The sequence below is a fragment of the Zea mays genome, chromosome 2 (assembly GCF_902167145.1).
Source record: "Zea mays cultivar B73 chromosome 2, Zm-B73-REFERENCE-NAM-5.0, whole genome shotgun sequence".
In the NCBI taxonomy this organism is placed as follows: Eukaryota; Viridiplantae; Streptophyta; class Magnoliopsida; order Poales; family Poaceae; genus Zea; species Zea mays.
Window position 1 is genome coordinate 86,410,086 of NC_050097.1, and position 11,359 is coordinate 86,421,444.

Consider the following 11,359-nt stretch of genomic DNA (forward strand, 5'->3'; position numbering starts at 1 on the left):
TAAAAAGTAACACATTTGGTTATCCCTGATCATGTTAATCCATAATTTCTACCAACCACACTAACAATAGATATGATGATCTGGGGTTATAGGCTGAAAAGTAACACTTATTGTAAGAACCACTCACTCTGGAGCCGATGTATCGTGTGATGATCTGGATCAAAATGAACAGTGATATGGTCCGAGGTTTGCAAGCATCCTATTGTTATATAAAGTATAGTATAGAATTTAGAATTATTAATAACCACAATAATTAATTGAAGCAACATGTGCTAGTTTATGGTTAGGTTTAAAAGATGCTACACCAACATGTGCTGTTGTTGCACTTCATCGAGTACTTGACATTCTAAAAGGTAAAATCTGGAACTAATAGTCCTTTGTATTTTCGTTAGTTTAATTTAATCATATTTTGAGACACCCAGAATTACAAAGAATGGAAACAATTCAGTTCCCAATGTAGTAAATAAATGCTATCTACCTGTGTTACACCAACATGTGTTGTTGTTGCACTTCATCGAGTACTTGGCATTCATAGTTATTATTGTGGCACTTCAGTTGATTTAAGTTGAGATTACTTATCAGTTAATTAGTTTTTGTGTTTACTGAACCATTTATCCCTATAAATTTTGATATATTTTAACATTTCATAAATGATCATTAATGGATAATGGTCATAATGCTTCAGTTGGGAAGCGATTGTACAAGTAAAATAACTGGTGAATTTTAGATGTGTTTGTACAAGTTAACAATCCCAATATTTTTTAAATATGAATTGCAGGTACGGGCTCTCTCCTCCATCCGGACCCTCTCATTCACCGCCGCCGCCTCGGACGTTCGTTGACCCTTTACTGTCGCTAGGGTTACCGCACCCACACCGGCGCCGCTGCTTCGTCGTGAAGGTTCCACTGCTCCCCCACGTCGCGTCGTCATCTTCCCAGGTACGGTGTACCTCGCCTCGATCCCGACCCTCGCCGCCCCCTCCTCTCGTGTTGCTAGGGTTCGTCCTGCCCCGTTTGCTATTTGTTTAGGCTTGAACCACTTCCGACTGATCTCCAGTTTATTCAGTACATCATTACTGTTATGGATCGACGTACTAAACTAATTTTTTGTGCATTGTCGCCTTCAGATATCCGTATCAACTCGGAGGTCTTCGTCTTCGGTTCCAAGATCCAGTGCAACCAAGGTAATGTGATACTCAATTTGTTGCGCACTTTACTGTCAACAGGTGCTGAGCCAATTTTTGTTTATGGTTTAATTGGGATACCATTCATCTGTTGTGTCACTATTATTTGTTGACGGATTAGTTCATACTTTGTTAGTTACTACCTGTAGTTTGTATGGTTTACTCGGGGTCTTTATTACTTTGTTTGTCACAACCTTTTGTATGTTCAGGGTTGAGTTCATACTGTGTTAGTTACTACCTGTATGTTAGTACCTTCAACCAAAGTTTGTCCATCTTAGCACGCAATTCATGTGAATAAATGGAAGTTAGTAGATTGTCCCGTTGTCTAGTTAACTAACCACCTAAATCCACATCAGATGGATTCAGCAGACTCCATAGCCGACAAGGCAATTGGAAGGATGCAAGAGATTGCGGACAAAATTTATTCCGTGGCTCGGGAAACAATCCGTCCAGGACGCGGGTTGACCTCCTTTGACGCTACCAAACTTCATGTAGCATTGGAGGACATTGCTTACATGGTGGAGCAAGATTCTCTGGTTTTCCAAGAGTATTTGGACAAGGTCAACAACGTAACCCACCAGCCTGAGAGCAACTACGAACCCTCAGAGTTGTCCTCACCACCCCCTGGTGAAGACAACCTTAGTCCAGACTGGGACTTTGCCGAGCACTTCGAAAGGTTTTGGGGAATTGAATATGACTCCGATCAGATGCCTTCCTTTAGTGACAATGAGGTTTAAGTTAGAACTTGGTTCAGCTTGTAGTAAGGTCTTAGTGAAACAGGGATATGATCAGGCTTTTGCTTAATGGGCTGGTGTAAATGTCTTCCCTGTCCTTTTGTGTCCAGTACCTCTTTAATTAACGTTGTCTTTGTGTAATTAAGGAAATCCGAATTTTACTACTTATGGTACTACCTTATGTTATTATGGTCAGTTCAGTGTTGTTTTAGTTTTCTTCTTAATCCGAGACCACTACGTATTTTCAAAACTCTACACTTGTTTTGCACTAGATGGACAAGTCTGGCAAAGTGATTGCAAAGTGGGATAATAGAGCAACAAAAATTTACACAGAAATTTGTGTAGAAGAGGTCAATGCCCGGAATAGGCCACAACAGTTTCTTAATGCAGAAGGGTATGCTAACCTCATAAGGAAGTTTAAGGAACGCACTGGTCGCACTTACACCAGGGATCAAATGAAGAATAGGTGGGACTCCTTAAAGAGAATGTTCACACAGTGGAAAACTCTTAATGAAAGGGCTACAGGTCTTGGTCGAGACCCTCATACTGGTTCAATCAGTGCACCAGATGAGTGGTGGGCTAAGCAAAATGAAGTAGATCTTTTTTTTGTAGACTAACAATAGTATTGGCCATCTGAAACTAGGAACTACCATGTTGCTGCAGGTAATGCCAGGTTGTATTATGTTCAAAACAGCCCCCCTAGAGAATGAGGACGAGCTAAAGGTTATGTTTGGACCCATTGTCTGCACAAATGAAAGAACCCTTGTTCCTGGCGTCGAGGATGCTAATTCATCATCTGATGATCATTTGGAAGCCACTTTAGGTGGGGGTGAAAACAGCACACCTGACCCATGCACAAATGCGACTGGGAAGCGTAAGATGCGGCATGATTCTCCTAAACCAAAGAAGAAAAAAGATTCGAGGGAAGAGTACATGAAACGCCTAGTGGAGGCTTTTGAGTCGCGTTCAATGACCACTAACGAGTCCATTACCTCTGCTGACACGGACCCAGTTCGTGTTGAGGTTATTGCTCAGTTGCAACAAGTTATCGATGATGGATCACCAGAAGGCAGCGACCTACATTTGTTTGCCACTCATCTGTTGATTGAGAAAAAGTATAGAGATGTATTTGCATCACTGAAGACAAAAGAAGGAAGGAACGCTTGGCTTCGCAAAGCTTACGAGATAGATCTTAAAAAGTCCAATTAGATGTTGGTCGTCCGACAACAGAGGCTTATGTTGAGTATTATGTTAGTTGTGTCTGTTTTATGAGTCATGTCGTTTCACTTTGATGAGGATTGTCGTCTTAGAACATAAACTTTTCGTACGCATCATATTCCCTTTCAAACAATTTTCCAAATATTCGAGTTGAACATGTATTTCAATAATCAGAGTTGTAAGCTTGTGAACAATGTGAATCTGTGAACTTTCTGTCACCTATGATACATGAATATGTGGCTTGTAAACTGTGCTTCTACATTAATATGTGCCTTATAAACTGTGGTTACATATGAATTTGTGGCTGTTGTTTGTGTGCATGCAGATGTGTGACCCTGGTGCACACACATATGATCATGAAATGGATGACAGAGATGCAGAATTGCTTGTCGCTCTATATGCTGTAGACATTTGGGGCAGGCCTTTAAGTCAGGTTCCTAGAAGAACAATGGTTGAAACTGGTATTCAATGGGTTGAGAGAACGTTGGAGAATAGTAACGACTGCTTCGACATGTTTCGCATGTGACGAACTGTTTTTAGACGATTGCATGATACGTTGGTGGAAAATTATGGTCTGCTTCCAAGCCGGGGTGTCAGTACTATGGAAGCTCTAGGCATTTTCTTGTGGGCATGTGGGGGTCCACAATCATTTAGGCAGATAAGGAATAAGTTTGGTCACTCCTTGGAAACAATTAGTCGCAAGTATAGTGAAGTCCTTAATGCACTGTATAAGATGTCATCTGACATAATCAAGCCCAAAGACCCAAATTTCATCGAGATTCATCCTCGTTTGCGAGAGGCGAGATTTTGGCCACACTTCAAGGATTGCATAGGAGCAATTGATGGTAGTCACTTTCCAGCGTCAGTCCCGGCCTCGGAGCAAGCCAAATATATTGGCCGGCACGGTTACGCATCGCAGAATGTAATGGCCGTTTGTGACTTCGATATGAGGTTTACATTTGTTGTCACAGGATGGCCAGGATCCGTACATGACACTAGAGTATTACAAGATACTTTGATAACTTATGCGGACAGGTTCCCCCATCCACTGGAAGGTATATAAATTTGTTGTACTTTTTATCATACAATATTAATTTATGTCTTAAGTATTTAACTTTTGTATTTCATGTTTGTGCAGGTAAATACTATCTTGTCGATTCAGGCTATCCAAATAGAAAGGGGTACCTTGCACCTTATAAGGGTCAGAAGTACCACATTTCGGAATGGCAAAATGCGAGACAACCTATTGGGAGCAAAGAAGTATTCAACTATGCACACTCTTCGCTACGCAATGTTATAGAGCGATCGTTTGGGGTGCTTAAAATGAAGTGGAGAGTGCTATTAAGTCTCCCTTCTTTTTCGCTTACCAAACAATCCAAGATAATTATTGCTTGTATGACATTGCATAACTTCATTAGAGAAAGTGCTCTACACGATAGAGACTTTGATGAACTAGGACCTAATAGCCTCAGTCATGATGTACCTTCAGGTGAGAGTAGTAGTAGCACATCTGATGAGTTAGACATGAGTGCTTTTCGAGATGCAATTGCTAATGCATTAGTGTCATAGTTAACTATGTCAATGTAACAGTACTTATGATGTAATCAACTCCACTAATTATTGTGTAATGACCTTTTGTTGGTTCTGGGTTCAAGTTTATCGTTTGTTCGAACAGAATCTGCAATATGAGAATCTGATTATCCAAACACGTAGATTCTAACGAACAACTTTTCTGCACAGCTGGCGAACCAAACACCTAAATTCTAACCACCAGCTTTTCTCAACAGCTAGCTTTTCCCCACAACCAGCTTTTCAGAAAAGCTATTCAGAAAAAAGCCGAACCAAACACGCCCATAGAATTTCCCCCGAGAGGAAGTTGGCATCCTCGTTGAACTGCATTCCTCAAAAGTTGGACAGTTGTCTGCTAACATGGACATAATACTAGGTTAGCTAGTATGATTTTTTTTCTCGAAAACGCAGGACAACTACTTGTCAATTGTCATTAAATTAAGAAGAAAGAGTTTGCAGTCCTAAAGGACCAGTACATCAAGCATGTACAACCCCATTTAATATGAAATATCTGGATAGGTCTCTAGGGAGCTAATTAGAAAAAAATAAGAATAAATCTCTAGAGAGCTAATTAAAAAATACAAGAGATGGTCTATTCACGAAGAGTTCGTCTCTACACGACTCTCCATACATATTGTCTCTTAATTGTATTTATATCCAAAGACCTATAATTATAAGATGCAGTCTCTTAGCTATTTTTTTACTAGAAAAACCAATCCAAAGCCTCTAGGTTGTACACACCCTAAGACCTCCTTAGGAGTTCGTCTCTACACGACTCTCCATACATATTGTCTCTTAATTGTATTTATATCCAAAGACCTATAATTATAAGATGCAGTCTCTTAGCTATTTTTTACTAGAAAAACCAATCCAAAGCCTCTAGGTTGTACACACCCTAAGACCTCCTTAGGGCAGCACCAATAAGCATAAGCAGGAAGATTGAACCCTTGTCTAAACTCTAAACTCTAAAGTAACCTTATATAATTTCATATACTATATTTTCATTGTATATGTTAGTTAAATTTTCCTCAAAACCAAAAGAAAATATTAAAAAACAATAAAATAGATGATGAGTTCTAATTAGTTTGTTAACAATGAACTTGTGTTGCCACCAATGAGAAAATATTTTTATTGACACATTGAACATTAGATTGACTAATAAATGAACTACTTTTTTGTTTACCACAATATATATAGGGTCTGTTTCTTTTATCATCATTCTTGAATCAACCTAAGGCCTCCGCTATGTCGGTACAGGTTAGTTGCAGAGAACTGCTAGGCAGTTTTTCTATTTGCAGCTATTTGGGCGGTTCTTTTCCAAAGTAGTATTTGTGTAAAAAATAGTTAGGGATGAAAATGGTCGAAAAAACACTTATACTGATTTTGTTTTTGTTTTATTCGTACCAAAATGTTATGATGGGTATACAGGATAGAAATTATCAGTCATTCAAAAACGAAAAAATCAGAACGAAAATATATCGAACACAATCGAAATACAATAAACTTGAGTCGGTAATTGATAAAAAAACGAACTGACTGAATGACAAACATTAATATATATTAAGTTCACATCTGTCAAACATTAACACATAGTGACATTATTTGAGTTAGAAATTATATTACACTACACACATGTCACACTTGCCGCGGCAACAGTCTCTGCACCGAAAAAACAGGAACCGCAAGAACAAACGAAAAATCAGTTAAAACGTTTTCAAACACTGCCTACTTGTTTTCGTTCCGAAACCGAAAAATAACTGAAGTGAACGGGAAAAAACAGTATTCGGACCAGGACAAGACTTTCCGGTCCTGTTTCAACCCTAAATATAGTGATAATTTTTACAATTTCATACATAAGGATACAAGAAGTTAACAGGATAGCTTGTAGCTCGCCTATGGAGCATAAGCCTCCTTTGCAAGGGAACGAAGGAACCTCATAAGTGGTTTCTTTGCTCCAGAAAGCTTCGCATTAGATTCTTCCCCATCTTTATTTTGTGTGCTTTCTTGGAACATGTGGGCTCTCTTCACAAGCTTCCGCAGCTCCTATTGACAAAATGTTAGAGCAACTGAAGAACCTCAAACATTAAGCCAGAACAAATGCAGTTGACTTAGTTGGTTTGGTTAGTAAGTTTAGGTGTGCAAGAGCATCCCAAATGCTTTAGTAGGTATTCATTAGAAATTTTTTCGTTTTAGATTTCGAAGTAAACACACTCTTACATGTTGGATGTGTTAAGATTCAGAACTACAAGTGTTCATCTTCGACATACTCAAAGCACACTCAATAAGAAGGCTAAAAAACACAAGTCTATGGTCTCACTTACCACATCACAAAGAAATATACAACCAGCAGGGTTATACATAGTTTAATCAATACTCCTACTGCATTGAAAACACTATTGTTACTGGATCCATGCAGTCTGCAGAACAATGTTAAAGATCACAATGCTACTAATTACGCTTCCCATATGGCCATATGGGATCATAGTAACCATGTTACATAGTCTGAAGGGATCAAAGGGATGAGCGAAAGATATGTTGCTTCAGTATAAGTTCTGAGATCTTACAAAAACATAGAAATCATCTACAATATAGTTTGAAATAACATTCCTGTTTCAGTAATTTAGTTTCTTACAATTAGTATACTTAACCTGAACTAGGATATACACTTATTTCTTAACTGTTTCTATAGACCTAACATCAGTTTTGCTCAGTGACAATTATAATTGATAGTTACACTTGCTACATTATAATTGATAACACACAATGCCAACAATGTCAATGACATGGCCAAAATAATAGAGATGCACACTTAGGTTAAATAATAACAAAAGACTTTTAGATGGCCACACAACAAGGCCTGAAGTTTAGATTGCCCATCAGGTTTCAAAATCTGTGGCATGGGTCAGAAATCTAACGTTAGTTGTGATATTTAGAGATTGAGTACTTTGTTGTTTGGCCATACAACAAGTCGAATACTTTAGAGATTGAGTTGTTTAGAGCCTTAGTTGCGATACTTGTATCGGTTAAGATGAGTCTTCCCTTTAAAGGAACATGCATTATACTTCCATAAAGCAATCAAGAAATAACTAAGTCTCTCATCCCAATGTGAGTCTACCCTTTCTAGAAACATTACTGAAGATCTTTCCATCCATATGAACTGGCCACCTTTTGCACCAAAGATACCTCAATGTGAACCAGCATTTGAATCACATATTTGTTTTTTTCATTTCAGCGGTAGCTTTCTGTTTGGATAAAGATGAATTTCAGCTACCAATTTTCTGTACATTTTGTGTGAAAGGATCAACAGATCAATATAACTGAGGGCCTGAAGGCCTGAACAAAATTCATGCAAGAAATGTAGAACAGGTAACTCCTTAGACTCCTGCTCTTTGAGATTGGAAGAAAAAAAATAATTACTGATTTCCAGAGTGTACTCAATATTTCCTCATTTTTGAACCAGAATCTGCCTGTAATTATATACTTTATCTCTCTACTTCAACAAGGCAACAGTAAAATTTTACAATTTCATACATGGGGAAATGATCAAAGGTCTGTTTCTAAACTGCTTTTGCGCAAAAAAAGGTTGGATTCTGGCTTGTTAAACTAATTTCAGTTAAGTATTTTGGACCCATTCTTTTCTGGTAAGTCTAGTATGGTTTGTCCAAAATACTTAACAAGCCAGGCGTAGCCTCCCTCATCTTTGCCGCTGTCCTCTTTGTGACCAAGAAGCTGAGACAATCAATCACCTCCTAACAGTGTGTGTTCTCCATCTTTTCTGGGTTCTGCTTTGCCAGGGTTTCGGGCTTCCAGACCTTTCGCCTAAGGGAAACGTGGTGAATTTCTTTCACTGGTGGATGCAGGCCACAGAATTGCTTAATAATGAGAAAAGAAAAGGTTTTAACTCTCTTGTCGTCCTAGGAGCCTGGTACATCTGGAAGCTGGGGAATGATATTGTTTTTAATGGGGTGTCTCCCAGAATGGACCAGGTTCTCGACCTGGCACAGGAGGAGGCTGTCCTTTGGATGATGGCAGCTGCGAAAGATTTGAGAAGCCTAAAGGCTGTTTTTTTACCTGCAGGTTAACAGCCCTTGTGTTGGTGGTCTGTTTTTGTTCTGTTTAAAGGGTAGTTTTCTTTTAGTTGTTCGTGTTGTGTTGAGTTTGTAGGGGTGCGTTGTAAGGCCTTTTTATCTTCTTTCTTAATGCAATGATACACAGTTCTTGCATATTCAAGAAAAGAAAGAATGGGTCAATAAGAGGCATAGAAAAGTGATGCTAGGAACAATTAGAGGAACATGTTGGGAAAATGTTTTAGAACTTTAATTTGAGTGGGCCTGCTATTACATATTAGTATTCAGTTATAGTTGTCCTGACCTAAGGCTACAAATATTTACTTCCACTTCCACCAAAGGTTTTTAAGAGTTTAGAAGATAAAAGAAAGGATGACACAAGATCAATTAAGCTGCAGCCCAGAAATCATTTGTGCTGTGTACAGAAAAATATAATGCTATGAAAAAAACACATCAGCCATTATTATTACTGTATCAATTTGACCATTATTAATCTCTTCTCTGCCGATTCAATGCATGGATGGACATTCTGATCAAAATTTCCAATCAAATACCAAATGTACGTGCAGACAATACCTGACGATCAAATTCAACACTATGGACAGAGTAAACTTCATTAGTAACTGAAATGTCTTTGCAGAGGAGGCCGTCAAACCATCTATCTGCAATTTTCATATACTCTTGATTCTCCTATTGAAATGCTGAATGGTCAGTTCAGTGTTTGATAGGTTTTCATTGTTCTAGTTATGTTAGCCAAAAAAGATACCTCTTCTCCATCAGGTAGGTCCTCTTCCTCCTCTTCCTCTTCTTCCACCAACAGTTTACCTTCACTAAGTAAGGTATATAACTTCCTCTCATCTCCATCCTTAGAAGCTTGTATTAGAGTATCCATCAATTCTGGTTGTGCATCGCGCAAAAGACTTCCTGGGCAAAATTGATATAACACATAATGAATATAGATAATATATGACAAATATAACTCAACAATGCTTTACTAGTTTTCTGTTTCTGAAAGCTTCTTTACTACTTTTGCGTCCATGCATCAACACATTAGATAAATTATGTATTTATGTATGACGAGTTTATATAAATTTAAATACCAAAACCATATTGCCATTGACGAGCTTCAGAAACTTATAAATCAATCTTTAAATGTCATAGATCAACAAATTACATTACTGAACAAACACCGACTTGAAGAACACAATAATTTGGCTTCCACATAAGAAAATGCTGGTAGTAAAGACATGGTCAAAGAAACAGACGGACCGATGTAATTGAACTGTCTCCTCCTTCCTTCCCGCACATCCGGCCCAAACTTCTGAGAACCAATAATTACGCGTGAACGTCCCCAATATGGTGATCCACCACAATCTCTTCGAGGAAAACAACGGATGTACGAACCTTCACGAGCATTAGCGCGTCGAACACCTCGCGCTCCAGCGACGCGGCACTGAGGATGCGCTTGATCTGAGGTGGGGAGAACTTGGCGAGGTCCATTCCCCACTTCACGGCGCGGCGGGCCTCCCGCTTCAGTTCGTTGCGGCTCTTCTTGAAGGACACGGCGGCGCCGTCGCCGGCGTCTGGATCGTCGGTGTCCTCGGCATCGGAGGGCAAGGGGCCTGTGGGTCGGAGGGCGCGCGGGTGGCGGAGCCCAGGTAAGGGGGTCGCGAGTGTGGACAGGAGTCGAGCCTCCTTGAGGAAGAGGAGCGGACGACGTAACGGCACGGCGGCGGCCGCCGCCGCATGCGCCATGACGAAGGTTGCAGGATTACCAGTGCTCGACGCCTGTAGTGCTACATCCAACGGATAGGGTTTAACGCTCTGCTGATCCAACGAAACGCCGAAACAAGCTAACCGATGATGGGGTTTAATGGTTAATCTATATCTATACTATAGTCCAAGCACTACGGGACGAGGCTACAGCTCAAGCACGTCACGACGTTCTTGACTCTTGCAAGCATTAGGTCGTTTCTGAGACCACATTGGCATGTACTATATGGTGTTTGAGGTTACTGAATTGAATGGAGCAAAAACGATTTGTCACTCTAACAACAAAATGAAAGGCTATTTGTTGGTATTAAACGTTAGTAATTGCTACGAAGTAGCATAATTTATATGGAGCGCATCCAGTTTTTATTTATGCCTGACTTTAGCAATCACTCCATATTTTCATATATCTTTTTTATAAGTTTAACTTCATATGACTTATTTTAGAAACTTGAGCTCACAAACTTTCTCTTATTTGGTCTTTGTATGGTGGAATTATGTCATTTTATAATCTCTGTTCGTTCAGTCAGTCGTTATGAACTTTCTTCTAATCGCTCACTTCATTGCTCGTGTTGTACCAAGACATATTTGTCGGGTACCATAATTAGGGATACCCCCAGTACTCCTAAGCGTGGCTGAAGAACATCTTTTAAAATGAACCATAAAGACTGGTAAGCACGGTTCAAAGTTGAGGCCTCATCTACCAAGGGACGCAATCCCATCTCACCCGAGCCCAGCCTCAGGCGAGAACAGTAGTCCTGAACGGATTCACGGCTCGCCCGAGGGTCCCCTCAGGCAGTGGGCGCACCCCCGGCTCA

At 39.7% G+C, this 11,359-nt stretch overlaps 2 protein-coding genes across 2 annotated transcripts; one reads left to right on the forward strand and one right to left on the reverse strand.

The window, feature by feature from the left end:
* Positions 1-2,189: 2,189 nt before the first annotated feature.
* Positions 2,190-3,126, forward strand: LOC109944217 (L10-interacting MYB domain-containing protein-like). Its single transcript, XM_020548912.1, has 2 exons — positions 2,190-2,510; positions 2,581-3,126. The coding sequence occupies exons 1-2, from the start codon at positions 2,190-2,192 to the stop codon at positions 3,124-3,126; spliced, it is 867 nt and encodes a 288-aa protein (XP_020404501.1).
* Positions 3,127-6,297: 3,171 nt separating this feature from the next.
* LOC100282663 (uncharacterized) lies at positions 6,298-10,633 on the reverse strand. Its single transcript, NM_001155571.1, is given in 5 exon segments — positions 6,298-6,747; positions 9,348-9,461; positions 9,538-9,695; positions 10,041-10,092; positions 10,176-10,633. Coding segments are annotated over 5 exon segments (825 nt in total). The 5' UTR covers positions 10,527-10,633; the 3' UTR covers positions 6,298-6,597.
* Between the last annotated feature and the right edge of the window lie 726 nt (positions 10,634-11,359).